General features: G+C 35.2%; 1 protein-coding gene and 1 pseudogene across 2 annotated transcripts in view; one reads left to right on the top strand and one right to left on the bottom strand.

Annotated features, from left to right (window-relative positions):
• BRIP1 (BRCA1 interacting DNA helicase 1) overlaps positions 1 to 24,160 on the bottom strand; it is a gene marked incomplete at its 3' end in the record, with an annotated part of 210,772 nt that overhangs the window by 162,528 nt on the left and 24,084 nt on the right. The window contains exons 7-10 of the mRNA XM_079798665.1: positions 9,527 to 9,817; positions 6,862 to 7,083; positions 4,341 to 4,540; positions 1,272 to 1,404 (exon numbers count right to left, since the gene is read on the bottom strand). Of these exons, the coding sequence (XP_079654791.1) occupies positions 1,272 to 1,404; positions 4,341 to 4,540; positions 6,862 to 7,083; positions 9,527 to 9,817 (846 nt within the window). The remainder of the gene's footprint in view (positions 1 to 1,271; positions 1,405 to 4,340; positions 4,541 to 6,861; positions 7,084 to 9,526; positions 9,818 to 24,160) is intronic.
• LOC307115353 (armadillo repeat-containing protein 10-like) lies at positions 14,019 to 22,954 on the top strand (annotated as a pseudogene). The gene is made up of 2 exons: positions 14,019 to 14,075; positions 22,080 to 22,954. The product of its transcript is annotated as an armadillo repeat-containing protein 10-like (transcript).

Genomic DNA, 24,160 nt, shown 5'->3' with positions numbered 1-24,160 from the left:
GGTTCATTACATCTTCAGGTAATCAGGGTATTATTTATTTAGTACCCTTCAAAAGTAATGAACTACATAAAAATGTACTTACCAAATGGTTTCTCCAGGGAGCTTAAAGAGTTGATATGTCACCTAAATACCTGCATTATTTCCAGTGTATTCTGATGCTCAGAATAATATGACTATATTACAAGAAAAATTAAACGAATGAACCAAAGCTAATTCTAAAATTCAAATGGCAGAGTAAGGCCAAGAATAGCCAAGATCATTCCAAAGGAAAAGAACAAAGTGAGGCCGAAACCGGTTTGGCTCAGTGGATAGAGCGTCGGCCTGCGGACTGAAAGGTCCCAGGTTCGATTCCGGTCAAGGGCATGTGCCTTGGTTGCGGGCACATCCCCAGTAGGGGTTGTGCAAGAGGCAGCTGATCGATGTTTCTCTCTCATCGATGTTTCTAACTCTCTATCCCTCTCTCTTCCTCTCTGTAAAAAATCAATAAAATATATTTAAAAAAAAAAAAAAAAAGAACAAAGTGAGGAGATATGCCTTACCAGATATATCAGCATTTTTCTAACAGTAATAGCAAATATGACAGTTTAGATAAACAGAATCATAGGGTTCAAAATTAAATTCACACATGAATGAAAAATTAGATATGTTACAGAAATGGCATTACAAATAGAGGTAAAGGTGGACTATTTAGTAAATGATAACGAGAAAATTCACTATCCACATGGAAATCAAAATGGATTCCCTACCTCATGGGATACACAAAAACAAGTCACATACTCATAAAATTTTGCATATGACTTCATAATGTCCACAGTATCCTATAGCCCACTCATGATCTCCACCCACCTAGGTTTATAAACCACTGTTCTGAGAACAAAATATGAATTTCTTACCTACCGTATTTTCCGGCGTATAAGACGACTGGGCATATAGAAGATTTTCCTGGGTTAAAAAGTCGTCTTATATGCTGGAGAATACAGTATTTATTTTCCAAATTTTTAACTTTTACAATTAACAAAATAAATTTACAACCTAAAAATAGACTTATTTTATCTTCAAATAAGCAATTCATTCCTTTAAGCCTCATTTCCTTCAAACTAAATAATACTACTTTTTCATCCATAATTTATGCCATCACACATAATACTGTCAAACTTACATAATAAATTTTTAAAACAAATTGCTATATTTTTTACCCTGGATAAAACTTATTCACTATTAATCATTTCTAATTCACCAAATGAATTTCCACAGGTGGAAAGAAACCTTACCTGCAAAATGGGAAAAGTAGCAGTGGTGATACCCATTTTGTGTAAATTTAAGAGCATTTCACTTCCACTCCATATTTTACAGGATGATTCATAATCCCGTTCCACAAGATGTTCAGAGTTTGCTTCTAACCAACTGGAATGAAATAAAATAGTCCCCATCAACCAGTATCATCCTATGGGCACCATTTTCATAGAACAGAGAATTGAAATATGTTCATCTGGATTCCTTGAAGCTCTTAGGACACAAATATAGATTAATTAAGACATATTTGTGTCCTAAAAGCATATCTCATATTACAAAATAAACATTCACATAGCTAAAGAGCAAGCTTTCAATCAGAAAAAAACAAACAAACAGGCTTTTATTCAGAAAAGAAAAACAGGCAGCATTTTGTGGATTCAACTGCTTTACTTGACTCTCTCCAAATGAGAGCCATGTCTTGGAAGCTCATCCCAAATGCACATTAAAGGAAATACAAAACTACCTAATAAAAAAATTTAAGTTACATATTAACACACAAAAAAAGAGAATTACTAGAGCCCTGCCTGGTTTGGCTCAGTGGATAGAGCATCGGCCTGTGGACAGAAAGGTCCCTGGTTTGATTCCCGGTCAAGGGCACATGCCGACGTTGTGGGCTAGATCCCCTGTAGGGGGCGTGCAAGAGGCAGCCAATCAATGATTCTCTCTCATCATTGATGTTTCTTTCTCTCCCTTTCCCTTCCTCTCTGTAATCAATAAAAATATATTTTTAAAAAATTGAATTACTAGAAAATATATAAATATATTCATTAACTTATATACACATGTGTACATCCAATAAGTGCTTAATTGCCAATTATTATGCCAGACAACTATACTAGGTAGTAGAAATATAGCAGTACATACTAGTAAAATAGGGAAGGCCCTTATTCTCATGGAAATTACATTCTACTAAAGGAAGAAAGAAAGTTAGAAACAAATACATGAACAAGAAAATATCAGGTAGCAATAAGAAGTATAGTGAAACTAAATTAGATTAATGTAATCTAATTGCTACTTTAATTTGAATATCAAGAAAGCTCTCCCTGAGGTAACAATTGAAGGCAAATGTACTCAGTCATGGCAGCATTGAAAGCAAAATGTACCTAGTCCTGGGAGAATCAGAAGAAATCATGCAAAGATCCTGAGGTGGTTCACAAATTATCCTCTTTTAAGGACCTGAAAGAAAGCCAATGTATTTGCAACACAATGGGCAAAAAGGAATAATGGTATGAATAATGTTAGAGTGATAAGCAAGAATCAGATCATGTTAAGCCAGGATAAGAAATTTGAATTCTATTCAAAATGCAATGGGAAGGTTTTAAATGGAGGATTTTAAATAAGAGAGAACAAGACCATCTATTTTAAGTGTTTAAAAGATGATTCCAGCTTCAAAGTCAGAATGGATTATAGGAGAAAGGCAAGAGTGAAAGCAGAGATAGGTTAGGAGGTTGTTACAGTATTCTAGTTGAATGGTAGACATGAGACTGAAGAATTTGGGATATATTGTGCAGATGGCATTTACAAGACTTACTGATAAATTGAATGAGGTGGGGCAGTAATTGAGAATTATACTTAGATTTTCTATTTGAGAAACTGACTAGTACTGTTTGCTTAGATGAGAAAGACAGGGTAGGTTAGGTAGGGGAAGGGAATAAGTTTTGTTTTGGAAAGCTGAAATTTTATATACAAAGATATAAAGTATAGTTGGATTTATGAAAATAGCACTCCTGGGAGAGGCTGGGGCTAGACACAGGTTCAGGCCTCGGCAGTACTGCTATGGGACTGGGTTATGAAATTTAGGAAAAGTGAAGAGCTAGAAATGAAATGAGGTCCTAGGACCAAGTCCTGAGGCACTTCAACATTTAGACATCAAACAAAACAAGAACTATCAAAAAATTTGAGAAAGAATAGACTCATTAGGCATAAACATGCACTAAATGATAAATTTGTATAGGAGGACAAGAACTAAGCATATGGGGGTGGGGTGAGAAGGAGGTTTTTACAATAGAAATTTGTGTATACCTTTCCTGTTCAAATGTGACTGTATAACTTTCACATTTTTAAAAAGTATACTGTTAAGGGAACAGAAAAATGCTGAGATAAATGAAACAGGATCTAGAGTCAGAGAAGTTTTTTTCTAAGATCCTACATAATAAAAGCCTAATATGCTAAGTGTCCGGTCATCAGTTCAACCAATCAAAGCATAATATGCTAATGATATGCTAAGGCTGTTCAACCACTCGCTATGACATGCACTGACCACCAAGGGGCAGACAGTTGATGGGTCGACCAGTCGCTATGACGTGCACTGACCACCAGGGGGCAGATGCTCCGACTGGTAGGTTAGCTTGCTGCTGGGGTCCGGCTGATCAGGACTGAGTGAGGCAGGCTGGACACACCCTGGAACCCTCCCGCGGTCCCTCCCCAGCTGGCCAACCTCCCGTGTTCCTCCCCGGCCCCAATCGTGCACGGGTGGGGTCCCTCGGCCTGGCCTGTGCCCTCTCGCAAACCAGGCTGAGGGACCCCGCGCAAGAGCACGAATTTCATGCACCAGGCCTCTAGTAAAGAGATAAAAAGCCTAATGTCTAATGAAAGAGAAATTATGTAATATAAATCTTAATAAAATTACTACTAAATATATTATTTTACAGTATTGAGATATTGGTTAATTGAAATTCATTAAACCAGAATTCTACTCAAACTGGAGGATAAAACAATGAATTAAAGCCATATCCAGAATTTTAAAATGTTAATTAAAACCATTAATTTATGTTCAGCCCAATGTCCTATACACAGCATATGGGGCTGTTAAATTAAGAATAAGATTCACAATTATCAATTTTTTAAAAATCTATTCTGTCCTTTATATTCTTTTGACTAAGACAAAACTTTGGACTAGGCCTATTTTTAAAAGTTTAACTGATAAGGAGCAATCCATTTCCAAAGTAGCCTGGTCAAAGTTTTCTAACTATAAAATACTCTGCAAAATAAAACATGTTTTTAATACAAAGGCAGCACAAATGACACTGATAGACAAATGTTCTTACTTAATGAGGCTGCAGCACACAGCTTGTAGGGGTTCATGGTCTTTCTTCCTTATGTTATTGTTGACCATGCTATCTAGTTCATCTCGAGCAAACCGAAGCTGAACTTCCGTTACACTATAACTTGCTGATTCCCGAGCACAGTCCTCAATGTTATGAGCTTCATCTAAAATGACAACCTGTTCTTTCAGATTGATATCCATCTATAAGACAAAAAAAAATTCCCCGTAAAACTTTCAGCAAAATGCATTTAACAGCAGTAGGTAGATGTTTCATTTAAAAATTCACACTATAGGCCAATATTGCAAGTGCAACTGATTCTAGGTTTAAAACTTCTAAAGTCCTAAAGCCAACCAAATATCAGCTCAACATTACAAAGTTTGCCATTTTTCACTCTCAAAATACTTTGCAAACCTATCACAACCAAAATAATGTGTTAAGTGAGCCTGGATTAAAGTACAGCTGGCTACACAAAGGAGCATAAAAATCCCTCTATGAAGGGATCTCCAACATAATTTAAAAAGCAGAGTAAAAAAAACACCTTTAAAACTAAAATAACAATAAAAGATTCAAAAGACTCTCAAAACATTAATGTATATTTCGTTTTAGTCTGTCCTGCAACACTTCATTGTAAGAACCGCTCTTCCCCAACTCCTACATGATGTTGGTAGGACTGTTAATCTGTTAAACAAGGGACATCACCACTCTTACAACATGGGTAGACTGAGAGACCAGGCTTGTCAATTAAATATAAAGTATTACATCCCTGCATGGTCACAGTGACTGGTTCAAGAATGGATATGAGATCCAAACTAGGCCAATCAGAGTAATTTGGGGTGACTAATATAAGATCATGTTCTTTTTTCCGGTTAGCTAGCTACCTATGGTTATCTTTGTTCCCATTGGAAAGAACTTGCCTGAACATAAAGCCATCACAATGAAGAGTTAGTCAAGTGGTTTTTCTTAAGCTCTACTGAAGCTGAGTTTGTATCACTTGCCAGTGGAAAAGTCCTGACTAACACAAAGAAATGTCACAAAGCAACTGTCAATGAGTTACTCTAAAGAAATAATAATATACAGAGGGTTGAAGATGACTGAGAAAGAACTATGGAAGAGTAGGAAATACACGGGGTTTAAGAAGGAATAGGACTTGCATTTGAATAGAAAAGAGAGAGTAGGGCATTTCAACACAGGTGTCATCAAAAGCAGAAATACAGGCCTGGCCAAAGGGCTCAGTGGTTAAAAATAAAAAAGCAGAGATACTGGAAAGAACAAGGAATCCTCAGGGGACTATAAGGTAATTTTTATTGCTTGATTGATTTTAGAGAGAGAAACATCGATTTGTTGTTTCACTTATTTATGCATTCCTTGGTTGATTCTTGTATGTGCCCTGGTTGGGGATCAAACCCACAAACTTGGTATATCGAGATGACGCTCTAAACCAATGAGCTACCCAGCCAGGTAATTACCACTATGAGGTAATTTTTGAGGGTTTCCAGTTGGGGAGTTTGCAGCAGAGAAGGCTGAAAGAGCAGATTCAGGTCAGACTATTGAGCAACTTGAAAGTAAGCTTAAGAAATATGGACTTTACCCCATGAGCAAAGAGCACTAAGAGATTTTAAGCAGAGGAAAGATTAATAAAAGTAATATTAGAAGACTGATCTGCAGAGTCGCTCAGAAGAAAGAGACTTAGCCAAGAGATAGGATAAGAGGTAGGATAGTATGGGGTAGTAAAAACTAATTCTATTCATTTCAAACTTAAGGAGCTAGAAAGCTAGAGTTTTACAGTCAGATCTAAAGAGAGAAATAACAATTGAATACAACAAGTTATTCTTTTTTTTTTTTTTTGTCTTATACTGAAACAATTGGATGTCCCTAAGAAAAACCAGGCAAATAAACACAAATGATGTATACGAAGTTCACTTCTCAAAAGCTCACAAAGCATAATTTGCATAGTATGAATATCTTCCAACATAAATTCTTCAAAACAGATTCTTTAGATAAATGTTTTAAAATAATTCTTTCTGACTATTCATAAATGGAGAGAGTGATAGCTGTAAATGGATCTCAACTGGGGGCAATTTTGCCCCCCAGGGTATATTTGGAAAAGTCTGGAGACATTTTTTATTATTACCATGTGAGGGTGCTCCTGGCATCTAGTGAATAAAAATAAAAACAGAGAAGCTGTTAAACATCCTATAATGCACAAGACAGCCCAACACAACAAGGAATTATCCAGTCCAAAATGTCACCACTAACAAGGTGATGAAAACTGCTATAATCCTGCTTCAGTATTAGGTCCTTAAAAGTACTTATTACTTTGGAAATTAAAGTGACGAGATCTAAAATTCAATTTTTACTACACCTTACAATATGTTTTCAGTACTCTAATCTGTTTATATACTTACATACATTAACTATAAAACAAAAAATAAAAGACATTAAAACATCTAAAAGCTTTCACATTCACCACTTATATCCCAATAAGTAAGAAAAAAGCTCTAATTTTTACGTATCTACTCACACTTTCCCTTATTTGTGCATCTAGAAGATAGTTGTAAGGACAAAATATTATGTCAGCATCTTCTATTAGTTCTCGTGCTGTGTAATATGGACATGCCTTTAATTTTTTCCCCAAGCTGACAAGTTCTTCTATGTCCCAGGCCTTGCACATCCCTTGGAGAGTCTGGAATGTGTGTTGACCACTAATTTTATGAACACCATGATAAAAATAGCAGGATTTGCCCTAAAAACAAATATGCATAATTGAAATGTGAACCAATACTGGCACAGAGAAATAAAACAAGTTTATCTCAGAATTTTAATAACATCATTAAAGCCACAAAGCAAAGATGAGAAAATTATACCATATCTAACCATCCCAACTATTCAGAAAACTTGTATTTGTACAAAATTGATTAAAAACTGTTAAATCTCATCCTAACAAAAACAGATATTCTTCCATAACTAAAATATTCTTTTAAAATTATTTCTGGGGCTAGTTAAGGTAATTTTTTCTTAACTGAAACAAAATTAACTTTTAACAGATAAATGCATTGCATTTCCAGTATAAGAGCACGTTCATAAAAGAAACAGTGAACAAAAACACATGTGCCTTTGGATCAAGCCAAAAAATCAGAAAGTTTACACTTTAAGGGCACTTAGAATGACACTCCTGTGCAGGCTGATAGCAAAACCAGAAAAGCTCATCCATTTTAGCCGTGTAACACAACCCTGAGGGCAGTCTGTCAATTAAAGCGTTATCACACTTTACACTCTTTTGCACTCAAACTGTCAGTTATCTATTTATCATTTCTCTTTGGTAATTCAGCCACAGTAAACATAGACACCTATGGTGACTTTGTAATTGGCCCTCATTACAATACCAAATTACCCTAAGGGCTTGGGAACAAGAAAAAGAATGTTCATGTATGCCTATGAGCTAAGCATTCTGAGGCAGAATTAAGTCAAGACAAACAACTACAAGCAGGTATATTCAATTATGTATATCGCTAATTTTTAAAGACTTGTTTACTTTAAAACAGAAACTAAATGCCAATGAAAAATTCTAAACATTCAAGTCTACTGGATTACTTTTTATTTTTACACTATTCAAACTTATGACAGTAAAGATCAAAAAACATAACCAGCAATATAGTGTTCTAGAGGATTACATAAAATAAGACTATCTGCTTTCAATGCACTATCTTAAACTTTATAATTGCTTTTAATAATGAGGTAACAAATAAATGAGTATGTTAAAATTTTCCCAATAACAAGAAAAAAAAAAAAGGCAATGCCAAGTCTTCTTGCATAAACTATATAGACAAAAGAGAAATTTCAAGAATTTGAGGAATCCAGTAGATTAATTAGCCACTTATGGAAAGAAGTCTACTTAAAAGTACACAAAATTTATGGGGTTTTATCATGAAGAGCCTTTTCTCTATTTTATTACCTTTTTAGTATTTGACATTTTACTATTTTCATCTCTCCTTGAAGAGAACTTTTTAAATATTGTGAAGATTTCACAGTTCCTCAATTAAGAAGAACTTATTGGAAATAAATATAAATAGTATTTCAACAATGGTTTTGATTCAATAATCTGTATTCTCTTCCTGGCTCTGAACAAGTTAAGTTCCTTAGTACTTATATTTCATATTCACATGTCTGAATGCCTATTGAAGCATCTTTTTAATATCCCAAACAAAGCTTGAATAAATTTCCATCTAATAAAAGAAAGCACTGAGAAAGAAGAGCATAATATAAAATAATTTATTTACATTATATAGTAGAAGGTGATATGTCAATTAAATGAAAATCTAGAGGCTGTAGCTTATCTCCTTTTGTACAAAAACAACTCTGACAAAATACTAGTGAAAAATCGAACAACTTTCAAAATATATTAAAATACCATTGGTCATTTCATATACTATCAATTTATGGTTCACCAATAATTTCTGGATGTAATTACAGACTCGTAACTTCCATTTTAGAGTAAGCTAGTTATCAAACAGGTACACAAACTACAAAATGAATACTGTGCCAAATAATTATTTTAAAGTCATGTCTTTAGTAAGAAAGACCTCTATTTCCACCAAATTTCTAGTCCAAATTCATGTCAATCTAGATTTTCCGGGAAAACTTCAAAACCACAATGACATATCTTTAAAGTTAGTAATTTAATATAATTTTTTGGAAACAGGAGTTTGTGTTAATCAGAATGAGACAAAGTAATCATTATATTTCTCATTCAATTAAAAAAAACATTTTAAAATTTGCTCAAAGAAAACATAAACTATCTTCCTTTGAAGTTTTAAATATGTATGACATTAATTAAATCTAGCCCATTTAAATACTTTTATCTCTTCATATGACATCATCCATGTTTGACTATTTCTGGTAGAAAGACTTAGAAGAAAGTAAGAAGACATCTGATATAAATAAAAATTAATTTCAAGGAATTAAATATCCCCAAACTTTAGGACAAAAACCATAAATTTAAACTTGAATAAAGATTTTTCTTGTGGTAAAATTAGTTTTCAAAAAATATTAATACTAGTAATTAATTTGATTTCATATGTTATTTGATTATAACTGGAAATGTACATATAAAAAATAAAGAAAAAAAATGAGTTAATGTAATCCTTTTAACCTTATTTTTTTCTCAAAAACAAAGTAACTTTACTCACATTTTTTCCATCCAGCAATTCCATGCACTTTTCATTTCTGTTGAAGTTACCTACTACTTCAGGATGGACACAAGTATGATCCCTGCTGGAAAGAATAGTCATCGGGACCCTTGAGTACGCTGTTCTCCGGAGCTCTCTAGTAATTTGAGCAATCTGCTTGTGTGTACGTGTCCCAAAATATATTTTTGGTATCTTGGATTTCCCCCCATGATCCTTCTTAGTGGCATTTGAAGAATCTTGACTGTTTCCTTGTTTAGTAGAACAACAGCACCTAGAACAGTGACCAGAGGGCTGTACAAGAAAAGAAAAAGATAACTAATGTCTGAACTACCATAAAAAATGTCATCAAACCTCTCATAGAATCAGAACCCATAGTAATGAATCACAACTTTCAAATAATATCAAGATACCATCCAATACTTGCCATTAAAGAAAAACTACAAATTCCATTTCAAATTGATTCTCTTTCACTCTTAAAACTTATAAATGATATTTTCATATTTGCACTGGTTTCTAACATACCACTCCAACTCTCAAATTATAAATGCTTTAAATACATTTTAACTTTCCCCTTTCATAAATTATAAAAATAATAAGATAATTTTAATTTTTGCTTAGGCTTCAAGTGAATAAGTGAGCTTAGAATTGATAGTACTATTTTTGTTTACAGCACAGTCCATTTAAATATCCTATAATATACCTATATTTTTAAAGTATTTAAAATATAGCTTACAAAAGAATAGAAATATCAAGTTGAATCTAAGTATCACTGAACAACAGAAGCGAGAACTATTCTCTAGCAAAGGTATGAAAATGAATGCATATTATTAATATTTAATAATAAAGGCAGGTTGCTTGTGTGGAACAAGTATATCTGAAATTCAATTACCTGTCATAGAATGCAAATCCATCAGTAAAATTATCATTCAGAATACCTTTTCCTGGACAATTTTACTCATAATTTAGTTTCATAATTGAAATAGTTATATAAATGTCTCCTTAAATACACCATATATGGAACTTCAGGAATATAGTCTAACGTTTACCTGATTTTTTTTCTCTCCTGTTTCTAAACTCTCAAAAATAAAAAGAAGTTTAATGCTATATATTAGAACTCATGGATTCTTACTAATTACTACCTAACTTTAACCTTAATTACTATACATATGAGACAGAGTGCAGCCTTAATAAGAGAAATTCCATGAAATGGTTAGTTTATAGAAGTGATCACTAATGGGGGGAAAAAGCTAAGTAGCACAGTAGCATAAGAGAATTTGTACTGTAGAGTTATAGTTTAGTAGAACAAATATACCATTTAACTGAAGTTTTTTGAAAAAAATATAATCAGTAAGATTAGCCTTCATCAACAAATGCTAAGTCATAGCATGTTACACCACAATACTGGGGCTCAAGCTGTCTTTTAGCCTCAACTCAGTGGAAAAGCAAGTTCAAATTACTGCCAGTCTCACTCAACCTTGTCCGCCATTAAATATTACAATACATGATAGAATGGATGTAAATGTGACCCTTCTGGAACTGTCACTCACTGGGATAAAAGGTTCACTGATGTGCCAAATAAACAGTCAAAGCAGATAAAGTTACAGCTATGCTGGAATTGTTACATTCCCCTCTCAGGTTGCCAGTAACAGCAGATTTCATTACAGAGTGCTGCCACATTAAATAGCCAGTTCCAAATATCCTGCCTTCTATATTGAATAATTACTTATTCACTGAAAGGATAAAAAGAAGAGTTATGAATGGGGCTCTTGTCAACAGTGAGGCAGGAAACAGCTGACATGTGGTTTATGTTACATATATTGCAATATCTGACAATTTATGATCACACACAAAATGGGGTGCAAATTATATCATGATATTTCTGACTGAATTCTTTTTTGGCCTTTGCAATGATCACATTAATTAATTAACATAGTAAAAGAATTAGGGTAACTCTAGGTAGCAGAATTAGTTTACGTTTTTATACCTTCAATCTTTTCACTCAATTATACTATTTCTCTTCCCTATGATACAGTTAAATTTATCCTGAATATTAGAAAGCTGGGGTCTAATGCATTGCTGTATACTATGTGGATCTATTCTATCCAAACATAAAAGTAATCCAGTAAAGTGGTTTTTTTTCTGAAGGCTTGGAGATCATCTGTATTTTGATGGAAGGAACACTTTTCAACACCAATTCCACTTAAAAGTTTATCACCTACACCTTTTAATTCCACTTTTTTCCTGACCAAAAAATTCAAACAACACAGAAATATACAAAATAAATCAGCTCCCCATCCCAAATAATTCATAATAACTTGTAGACCTTCATATATGTATAAATACATTTTTCATATAATTTTTTCAAACAAACAAGCCATTATACAGCTTTATAAGTTGCTGCTTTGGATTCAAACTTTTTAATTTTTAAAAGGTGTGAATTGGGCACTAATAACTTAAATAATGAGTTTATTTTTAAATGTTATGCTTATAGTTGTACTAACAAAAACTAAGATCAAGCACTAGTTTCAGAAAATGTTTCCACTAGAGCAGCTTTATTAAGGTAACTTAAATTGGTTTTTCATTTCATAGTTTAAAAACTTATAAATGATGGCAAATTTTATATTAACATGTTTTTCTTTGTTTGTTTTTTAAGATTTAAAGTGCTCTGAAATCATCACACCATCTATCAACTTAAAGTGACTCCTCAAGAAGATAGGTTTTCAGTGGATGGATGGGCAAGTAGAGTAGAAGAAAGAATTTAAGAAAATTGATTCTTTTTCTTTTGCTATTTTAAAAAGAAATTTCTTCAGGAGTGATCTTCTATGAAAGGATTTGGTACAATCATATTTGAGGATGGAAAAAAATAAATGTGGCAATAGAACAGAGGCTTTAAAAAGACATTTAATAACAAAAAAGAAGTATTTGTACCCAAGTCAGCAACATTCAATGCTTGTAAGAAAACTAGAGAATTAATCTTGAAAACAGAAATGGCAGGAGGTCATAGTATCCTTCAATTCAATGAAAGGCTAACACTTTAAAAGATAGATAAGACACTTTAAGGATAGAGGTGGGCAAAGGGGGATGGAGGCATCTGTAATAGTGGCAACAATAAATAAAAAAAAGAAAAAAGACACTTTAAGAAAGATAAAACACATGGGCTCCCCAAAACCTGCAATCTCTAAGACCTGTAAAGCAGCTACACTGAGTGCCAGAAGCAAACTAAGAGATGGCTTCTTCTCCCATAGCTAGAAACTGTCTATAGTCCTTTTACTTCCAAAAGGCAAGAAAATCCAACCCAAATAATAGCATAAACCTATTATTATGCAGGATTCAATTGTTCAAAAATACATTTCAAATCTACAGTAGCTGAAACTATTCTTAGAATGTCAGCACCCAGGAATTTTTAGAAAATGTCCCTCTAAAAACTTCTATCTAGTCCCTCACTTCTCCTGGTATATAGAGACATATATCTAAATTCCTTGAAAAGATGAAGAAAGATTTTAAGATTTGATTTGGGAAAAAAGGCCAAAACTGCTGAGTCCTTGCCAGTATTTCTTTCACAAAGCCATAATTAGAAGTTCAAGTAGATTAAGATACTAGTGTTAATCTCTAAAATTTCAAAACTTTCTCCAACCTCTGCTTACAACAACAAAAACAATTACTATACCTGAATACTTGAAAAATAAAAATAAGCATGAAGATTAAATATGCTTAGAAATAGAAAATGACAAAGGCATATTTTAAATTAGGGTCGATGAACTATTACAGAGAGTTAGAGATGACCCATAAACTATAGACACAAGTTTTTGTGCATTTCTAGAAAGTGACTCCATAATATCCATCAGGCGCTCAAAGGAGATTGCGATTTATTTGGGTGAGGGCTTTACCCCAAAACTTATGTCTGATTTCATATGGAAATCAAATGGAAACAGCATTTTCTTTATAACCAACTTGGCCAGACACAATTATACTGCAGAAAAATAAACAAACTGAGCCCTGGCCAGCGTGGCTTAGTTGGTTGGGCATCGTCTCATACACCGAAAGGTTGCGTTACATTCCTGGTCAGGGCACAATCTCTAGTAGGGGGGCATGCAGGAGGCAGCTCTCACACTGATGTTTCTCTCTCTCTCTCTCTCTCCCTCATTCTCCCTCTCCTTTCTCTCTCTCTAAAAATCAATAAAAATATTTTTAAAGAAATAAACCAAATTGTAATTCACAGATCTCTCTCTCTCCATATATATATATATATATATATATATATATATATATATATATACACACACACACACACACACACATATATATATACACACACACACACACATATATATATATAATAAAAGACTAATATGCAAATAGACCAAACAGCGGAACAACCAAACAACTCAGTCACTATGATGTGCACTGACCACCAGGGGGCGCACAAAGAACATGGCAGGCGTCAGCAGCAGGCGGCAGAGCGCGGAACATGGTGGGTGTCGGCCGCGGCGGGATGGTGGAGCAGGTGAGCAGAAGCGCCAGACCAAGACAGCCAGTCGCTGTCATCGGGGTGAGCCTCTGATGGTTACTGAAAATTCTTTGCTCCCACGCGCCACGGTCCCGCCCAGCACTTGCACCTGCTGCCAGCGCTGGCCCCGCTCACACCTGCAGCAGGCACCAGAGTGGCCACTCGCACCCGCTGCCAACACCCGGCACCAGTCCCGATTGCTTGGCACTGCCTGTGGGTGCAAGCAGCGGCTTCTGGCCCCAATCGCCCCTGAGGACTTCTCCACCTCCCCCTGCTCCTGAGGGCGATTGGAGCAGCAGCCGTTGCTTGCACCAGCTGATGGCGCCAGCCCCACTCGCACCTGTTGCTGGCACTAGCCCCAATCGCTCCACACCATCAGTGGGTACAAGCAGGGCCTGCGCCATCAGCGCGTGGGAGCAGCAGTGGCGGGAGCAGGGCTGCCAGCAGACAGGGGACTGGGCGCTGCAGCAGGAGAGGCCGGCAGGAGTGTGGAGGATGGACCGAGACCCGCCCCTATGCCCACCACGGCCTCGTGGCCCACAGTTCCTTTCAAGGTGTACGAATTCATGCACTGGGCCCCTAGTATGTATGTATGTATGTATGTATATGTGTATATATATATATACATATATATAAAAGCTTAAGCAACTGACCGACCAGGCGACTAACCAACCAGCCGGTAGCTATGACGTGCACTGACCACCAGGGGGCAGACGCTCAACGCAGGAGTGGAAACCACAGGCATGGAAACATGGAACAGACTGATGAATCTCAGAGGGAAGGGGGTGGGGGGAGGGTAGGAAGAGATTAACCAAAGATCTTATATGCATACTAGCGGCCCAGTGCACGGATTCATGCACTGTTGTGGTCCCTCAGCCTGGCCTGCGCCCTCTCGCAATCCGGGACAACCTCGGGGGATGTCGGAGAGCTGGTTTCAGCCTGATCCCCACAGGCCAGGCCAAGGGACCCCATCAGTGCACGAATCCATGCACTGGGCCTCTAGTAATTTTATAAAGGTTCCTCAACTGCTTGCAAATTCATTTCTTTTTTATATTTTTAAATTACTTAATATTAACATAATTCTAAAACAGTCCAGTAATATTAATTTTTAATTCCATTTTACAGATGAAAAAAGTAAAACCAAAAGTTCTTCAAATTACTACAAAACACAATAAATTTGTGAAGTTAGAATTCATAACCTCAAATCTTAAAACTTTTAAGATTTATTATCATCTAGCACTTAACTTGGCAAAAAAGCAAAATACTGTCCTTTTTATTTCAAAAAGCCATGCACATATAGAGCTAGTGGTAAAAAGCCAATGAGTACAGAATTATATTACAATCTTTTAGGCATAAAAAACAGGGCTTATTGTTCATCTTTATCAACCACTTGCTGTTGTCCAAACCATCTAAACAGGTACAGAATGCCTGTTGTGCAAAATCTCACATAAGCACACACTCTAGCAAGATAGCAAAAGTGACATAACTATACCGTTTCAACTATTCTTTTTAAAAAATTCAAACAGTAGTAGTACTCTACTGCCACAGTTTCATGATTAAACTGCACAAAGCAGCTGTTTATCCACTCACAGCCACCAGCAGGTGAACCTGATTCAATATTTATCACAGGCTTTCACAGATCACTGCTAACCAAGCAAACGTTTTAATTAAGCTGGAACTTGCTTCAAAGAGCTCATTCAAGATGTCAATCAGCAGGTAAGGGATCAGATACAGTGTCAGGTGAGAGTGTGTAATACAAATCCACAACTTTCTTCATCCCATCGCTGTAAATTAGCCTGCTCTAAAGTTCAGACTCTGATTGTAACAGACTGCCAGTCTCCTGGAATGTGTAACTGAAGTCACTCAAATTCTATTGTGAAGGTTGTAAGCAATATGTTAAACTGCAATGGGCTAGCACATTAAGACAGATCCTTTTCACGGTTGTTTTTTGATACCATAAGTGTTTGTTACCCTACTCTCCACTTACTGTTTACTTTCTTGCCTAGTGTAAATGGGAATTCCTTAACACAGTTGCCCCAGTTTCTGAAAAGTTTATGTTTCAGTAGAATTAATCAAGAAAGACCCAAAGTGGTATAATTTTTATCTAAGTTAATACTTGAACAATCTTATTCTATAAGAATAAGGATTCTCAGTTTAAGTCGAACATATAAAAATGTCCAACCTGCTATAAAGTAAAATTCTCTTGGATTAACATCACTTTACACAGATGTGACTATACATAGCAATGAGTCCCAAAGTATAGTGATGAGTCACACTGACCAACTTCATAAAAAATACCTGGGGTGCTTATACGAAAAAAGAAAAAGGGGAAATAAAGAATCAAAGAAGAGAGAGACGGGCGGGGAGGGGAACTGAATTTTAATTTTGGAGAAGAATGCCAGCTAAAAGTTGTTAAATAGAATGATAAATGATAGAATTTTTTATACACCATTTTGCAACTCCCTTGTAATAATTGATTCCTGCAAGCTACCTAAATGGATGCTAAAATCATTGGGTGAAAAGTTGTTGGGAAAAAAGATATTCACATAGTCTTTAAGTATCACCCCAGATTACTTATTAATTACAAAAGGAAAATATGCCTTTATACTGGAGAGACCTGGCAGTCACCACTTCAACAAAGTGATCAAACCTGCCTTCATCAGTGAGACAAACTAGCATCACGTGCCTCTTGATGTAATATAAGAAATATACTTATGTGTTCTTCTTGAACAAAACTATGATTATAAAATCCAAACAAGCAAGACATGAATAAAAAATATCCCAGGAATAGAGAAACTGCAGTCAAAAGACATGTTATTTAGCTGGTGAAAATTAATCCAACTGCACACTATGTCCACTTATATATTACTAGTATACTTCAAAAAAGCTATTTAAAAATCCTATCCCTGGGGTCGCAGGAGATTTTTATTTTCTCCTTTATGGTAGTTTGGTAATTTTCAAACTTTCTTCCATCAACCTTTTAAAATGAGAAAACAAAGCTATCTTGACATCATCTTCCACATATTGACAAAAATAGTATAAAACAGTGGTCGGAAAACTGTGGCTCACGAGCCGCGATTTGCCACTCTATTGACTAATGAGTTTGCTGACCATTGACCTAGACTCTCGATTCCAATAATTACAGGCTGCTGTTGTTCCTTGTGATTAAGGCCCTATCCCAGTGGTCGGCAAACTCATTAGTCAACAGAGCGGCAAACCGAGGCTCGCGAGCCACAGTTTGCCGACCACTGGTATAAAAGAACCCTATACAAAACATTTTTGCTTCTTTCATGGGCATTAAAAATTAGATAAATTATCTACTTGGCCAGTGTTGCTCAGTGGTTGAGCATCAACCTATGAACCAGGAAGTCACAGATCGATTACCAGTCAGGGCACATGCCCGGGTTGTGGGCTTGATCCCCAGTGGGGAGTGTGCAGGAGACAGCTGATAGATGATTCTCTCCCATCATTAATGTTTCTCTTCCCTTCTTCTATGAAATAAATAAAAATACATTTTTAAAAAAATTAGATAAGTTATCAATAGACAAGCCTCTAAAGAAGCACTGCCCAATAAAGCTTTCTGCAATGATGGTATGTTCTATACCTGCACTATTCAATACACTTGCCACTACCCATAAGCAGCTATTGAGCACTTGAAATGTGATTAGTACAACGAAAGAACTGAATTTTAGTTTTAATTAAAATAAAGTCACATGTGGCTAGTGGAGTGTAAATTTAAAGTATAATTATAGGTTCTACATTTAATCTGGAAAATAAGCTACTAGTGAGAATAAGCAAAATATTTTTTAATAGAAAAGAACGGTATATATTCCTTTTTATATATATTTGTTTATTAAATTGATTAGGGTGACATTGGTCAACATGAACATATGTAAGATTTTTGTGTATATGATACTATGTGTATATGATACACGCTGTACTAGGCACCCCGTTAGACATGTGTCCCACCCTTTATTCTGAAAACAGTTCATCATCTATAGCCCCTGCTGAAAAGGTTCACCTAATACTTACATTAATAACATATGCCAAATGCAATCCCAGGCATAACAAGATGAATTAGATTCACTTTCCTAGGAATTGGTACTTGGGACATGTAAACTAAGTTAATTAACTATAAGGAACAGACCAGACCATCTTGTAGTCTTAAAGGCTTCCGTTTTTCGATGTCATGGTAAGGTCATATAAAAGAGGATAAGTATTCAGAAAACCAGTCTACAAAAAAAAAAAAAAAGAAGAAGAAGAAGAAGATGAAGAAGAGAGGCAGGGAAGCCACACTTGAGGCCCCAAAGAGAAGAAATAAACTAACTAAAAAATTCTGAGTTTCAGTAAGGGCAGTTGTATTTCCTGCTTGATCTTTCTTTGAGTAGGCTTCTATTTCTTCAAAAGCAAACCACTCTGATTAAGTCAGGTGGCATTTCAAATCAGTGGGAAATTATTCAATTAATATTTAGACAAATGACTAGTTGGAGAAAAATTAGTTACATCCTGCCTCTCATCTACATCAAAATAAACAAACAAAACAGAAACAAACAGAGATTTGGGGGGTGGTGAAAAAAGTGAAAGGGATTAAGAAATACAAATTGCCAGTTATAAAAATAGTCATGGGAATGTAAAGTATAGCATAAGCAATATAGTCGACAATACTGTAATAACTATTTATGGTGTCAGATGGGTACCAGACTTACCCGGGAAGTTGGATTCCATGCTCAATGGAATCCTACTTAGTCAGCAGGATCAACAGAGGGAGAGGATGATAAATAAAGCTAAAATCAGGGGGATAATCAGATTTGAAAAACATAACAATTAACCTAATCAGCATCCCAATCTATCTCATACAGAAAGCAGGCAGTTAGCAGACACCAGATGCCTCTTCTCTAAAAAATTGAGTTAAATATTAGGAAAGCTAAAGCTTCTAGGGTACACTCAAGTTCAAATATTGGCTTCCCTGAATAAAGTTCTCCTCCTTGAGACTTTTAAAGAGCCCACAGTCTCATAGCCAGCTCTCTGCCCACCTAAAAACAGGGACTTTGCCCTCACCATGCCCCAATAGATATAAAACATTCAGTTTATATAAAAGCTGAAAAAACCTACACCAGCCACCCAATCCTTTTGACTTAAATATGAACTGACAAGCAAAGATAACCAGCATATAAAAAAACCAATGGTGTAAAAGAGAATGAGCAAAATAAAATATATGAAAACTCACTCAGAAGGAAACTCACATAATTTAAGGATCATTTTTAAAAAACAACAACTCTCATTACACTATTTAAGAAAATAGTACATCCTTTGACAAAGGAATAATCATACTATAAGAAAGAGTCCAGTGAGGCTAAAATCTGCTGAAAATTATCAAAGAAATCACAAAAGAAAATTTCCCTAAATTGAAGTCTGTGAGTCTTCAAAATAATAAAAACACTAAGTAATTAGCATAGTGAATGAAGAAGACTCTCACCTAAACATCCAGCCATAAAATATAAACATAATTTATGGAACAGCTAGTCAACAGAATGCAATGCAGTCATTTAACATGTTGTAGAAAAAATATTAAATGACATGAAAACATAATCCGGATCTATTGTTATAAAGAGAGATAATTGTACAGTATTTCCCTCCTGAGTAATGCAACACTAAGCATATAGCACTTTGTGTTATTCCTGAAAAAATAAAAAACAAGGACAAAATCAAACCTGAATCTAATTCAACCTCTAAATCTAACTACTATTACTAGAAATATGGGAATAGACCTCTATCTTAAATGAAATCATAAGGATAAAATTAAAAACATCCTAAATATGAGAAATTCTATAAGACAAATAAAGCAATTTTATTCAACAAATAAATGGCTTCTCTCTTAAAAGAAATGTCATGCATTTACATTTGGATTCTGATTTTTAAAAAGCCTCTCTAAAATGACATTTTTTAAACAAACACAACTGTAAACAGATTGGGTATTAGACAAAGAACTACTGTTAATTTTTTTAGCTATAATAATATCTTTAAATAGTCATTACTATATTTCTTTTGTTTTTAAAAAATCTTTATTGTTGAAAGTATTACATATGTCCCCGTTTTTCCCCCACTGACTTCTTCTGACCTGCGCCCACCCAGTTATTGCTATATTTTTTTTAAAGTCTTTATCTGTTAGAAATATATATTAAATTATTTATGGGTAAATAGATATGATGTCTTCTAGTTACTTTAAAATATTCCAGTCCCACACTTTCTTCCACCAATCCCCCCAAAGAAAGAAAAGAAGAAAATGACATGGGATAAATAAAACAAACAGAGAGGTAAAAAGGATAAATATTGTTAACTGTTAAAGCTATGTGATGGGCACAAGAAGCTTCACTATCCTCTCCTCTTTTTGCTTTGTGTATAAAATTTCCTTAAATAGAAGATTTTAAATATAAGGAAGAGTTTACAAATTCTTTTTTATAAAACAAGTACAACAGCCCTAACCGGTTTGGCTCAGTGGATAGAGCGTCGGCCTGTGGACTCAAGGGTCCCAGGTTCGATTCAGGTCAAGGGCATGTACCTTGGTTGCGGGCACATCCCCAGTAGTGGGTGTGCAGGAAGCAGCTGATTGACGTTTCCCTCTCATCAATGTTTCTAACTCTCTCTCACTCTCCCTTCCTCTCTGTAAAAAATCAATAAAATATGCTTTAAAAAAAAAACTTTAAAGCCCTGGCCGACTTGGCTCAGTGGATGGAGCGACAGCCTGCGGACTGAAGGGTTCCAGGTTTGATTCCGGCCAAGGGCACGTGCCTGGGTTGCGGGCTTGATCCCCAGTGGGTGGTGTGCAGGAGGCAGCCAATCAGTGGTTCTCTCTCATCACTGATATTTCTATCTCTCTCTCCTTCTCCCTTCCTCTCTGAAATCAATAAAGAAATATATTTAAAAAAAAAAAAAATTAAAAAAACACACAAGTACAGCAATGATCTTAAAACAAATCTAGATAAGCTTTCTCCAACCAAATATATCAAGAGTAACATCACTAATGAATATTGAAACAATGAATCCTAATAATAGCAAACAGGAATCTTGTATACACACACACACACATTTGAAAAAAACAAAAAGCCAAGAACAAAAGAATAGTATATCCATTTCAGGATTAGGACATCTATTAATATAGCTTAACATATCAAAAAATAAAATATGAAAAATCATATTCATCTCTATAGTTTAATATTCATTCTTGATCAAAATGCTGAGTAGTATATGAATGATGCTTCTCTATTATGACAAAAAATTATATCTTACTCTATATATATTTCCCTCCCCCGCCAAAAGCCAGTATCATGCTTAATGGGGATAAACTAGAAGCATTCCCATTAAGGTCTCAAACAAGACAAAGATAACCATACTTTCCAGTTTACATCGGTTGTTTCAGATTAATTAATAATGCTCCCTACCATCTTCATTCTCAAAAGTGTCCTGGTTTGGACAATAAATTAAATGATCATTCTATCTGTTACTATAATTACACTTATACTTTTTCCCTGGATATATAAAATTACAAAAGAGGTAAAATGATCACTACTTATAAAAGATATTATTGTATACTTGGAAAACATAAGAAAACTTTGAAACTATTACAAACAATAAAAGAATTCATTAATGAGGCTTGGTACAAAAAAAATAGTAAATGTGGTTTGGTAAAAAAAAAAAATTAAGTAGTCATATATAAAACGACAACTAATTAGAAAATGTAACAAAAGAAAAAAAATCCCAATTATAAAGAAATAAAAAATAAATTACCTAAAAATCAACTTACAAATACATTTAAGAAGTTATTGACAGGATGTGTTAATTAACTAGATGGAGGGGGATTCTTTTACAATCTATATATACATATCAAATTATCATGATGCAGCTAGGGTGGCTGCGGGACCTCCTTGCTTCCTAGACCCTGCACCCAAGAGCCTCCCAGGCCCTTACCTATGCCCCAGCCCCAGCAGCAGTACGGCTCCCTGAATGCGGGCTGGGTGGCCTGGTCCTCAGGGGCTATTGCTTTTATAGGCTGACACGGGGCCAGAGGGGAGAAAGTCATGTGCCGTGGTTGCCTCCTCCCAGTTTGCAGAAGACGTAACCAATGGTTCATATGATGTTGTCCTAAATGCTGAACAACTTCAGAACTCCTTTATCTACTTGAGTCAACTGAGGATCCTATAATTATTTAAAGAGATTTGGTCACTTTGGGTAACAATGCAGCCTTTTCAGCTAACCAGGTCATTATTTGTGAATTGGTTGGTATTCCAATTGTTGGTAGCAAAATCAACGATCCCAATCACAGTATTAAAGAGAAGGCTTTCAATACACTGAGTAACCTGAGTGTGAATGTTGAAAATCAATTCAAGATAAAGGTATATGTCTATCAAGTCTGTGAGGATGTCTTCTCTGATCCCCTGAACTCCCCTGTGCCGCTGGTGGGACTGAGATGGTTAACAAACATGACAGTTACCAAAGACCACCAGCACATGCCTAACAGTTACATTACAAACCTGTTCCAAGTGTTGCTTTCAGGAAATAGAAGCTCCACGGTTCAAGTTTTGAAACTGCTATTGAATTTGTCTGAAAATCCAGCCATGACAGAGGACTACTTGGTGCCCACGTGGATGCATCATTCCTTTCCCTTTATGATGGTCATGTGGCAAAGGAGATTCTTCTTCAAGGTCTTACTAGAGATACACTCTTTCAGAATATAAATAACTGCCTCAAAAAGGAAGGTCATTTAGCTATTCATCCTATTTTCACTAAAGGTTCACTGTTTTCCCTATTACATGGAGAAGAATGTGCCAGGAAATATGAGCATTCATCACCATGATGTAGACATGAAGGAAAAGGTAACAATAATATCCAAATACTCACTGGTAGGTCATATTTTTCCAGAGTAATGTAAACTTCATTTTCATCTTTACAAAGGGATTCTTTCAGCTGCTGAATTTAAACAGTAAATATCAGATTTCATCATTTACACAGCTATAACTTGTCATGGTCTTCTGGTTTATTTTGGACCATTTTATTGATACCAAATGAATATAACAGCTTGTTCTGAAACATTTCTTTCTTTTTATTTTACTATTTGCTGAGCTACTTCAAGTATTTCCTCGACATGAAGTGACAGTGACCTTTTTATGTGTCAGCTACTCTTCTACTGTTTACTTTGATTTGTAGTTACTCATCTGAGAGAGCATTAGTATGTGATTGTTTCAGAACTGCCTTAGGAATGACCTTGTTCTTTTAGTAACAATGAGATCCTAAGCTCTTGAGTCCACCTGCCAACCTAGCTGCACTGCTTTTCGGAAGTCTATCCCAATCATTAGAATCTATTCTAGCCAATGAAAATAGTAAACTTTAGGAAAAATGTTCCTCTATCAGAAATCGATAGACCTAGCAAGCAGAAAATTAGTAAGGACATAGTCTAACTCAACAACACCATCAATCAACGGGATATAATTGACATCTATAGACTACTTAATCCAACAACAATAGAATACACATTCATCTCAAGCTCAGATGGAACCTGAAATTCTGGGCCATAAAACACACTTTAATAAATTTTAAAAAATAGAAACCATCTGTTCTCAGATCACAACTGTGCAAGGCTGGTTCAACAGTCTAAAAAAGAAAATGCACACGATCATATCAATAGAAGAAGCATTTAATAAAATCCAACACCCATTCATAATAAAAACTCAGTAAACTAGGAGTACTGGGTAACTTCCTCAATTTGTTAAAAAAAAAAATCTACAAAAAGAAAAACAAAAACAAAACACATTGTAACCAGCATACCTAATTGTGAGAAACGTAAAGCTTTCCCACTAAGATCAGGTACAAGTCAAGAATGTCCTCTCCCACCACTCCTATTCAACATCATACTGAAAGTTCTAGCTAATGCAATAAGACAAGAAAAGGAAATATAAGGTATACAACTTGGGAAGAAAGATATAAAACTGTCTTTACTATGGAATGATCGCCTACATAGAAAATTAGAAATAATCAACAACAAAAAACTCCTGGAACTAATAAGTGATTATAGCAAGGTTGCAGGATATAAAGGTTAAATGTAAAGTGTCAATTACTTTCCTATATACCAGCAA

The sequence above is a fragment of the Cnephaeus nilssonii genome (genome assembly GCF_951640355.1).
Source record: "Cnephaeus nilssonii genome assembly, chromosome: 19".
NCBI lineage: Eukaryota > Metazoa > Chordata > Mammalia > Chiroptera > Vespertilionidae > Cnephaeus > Cnephaeus nilssonii.
This window is presented reverse-complemented; position numbering and strand designations above follow the sequence as displayed.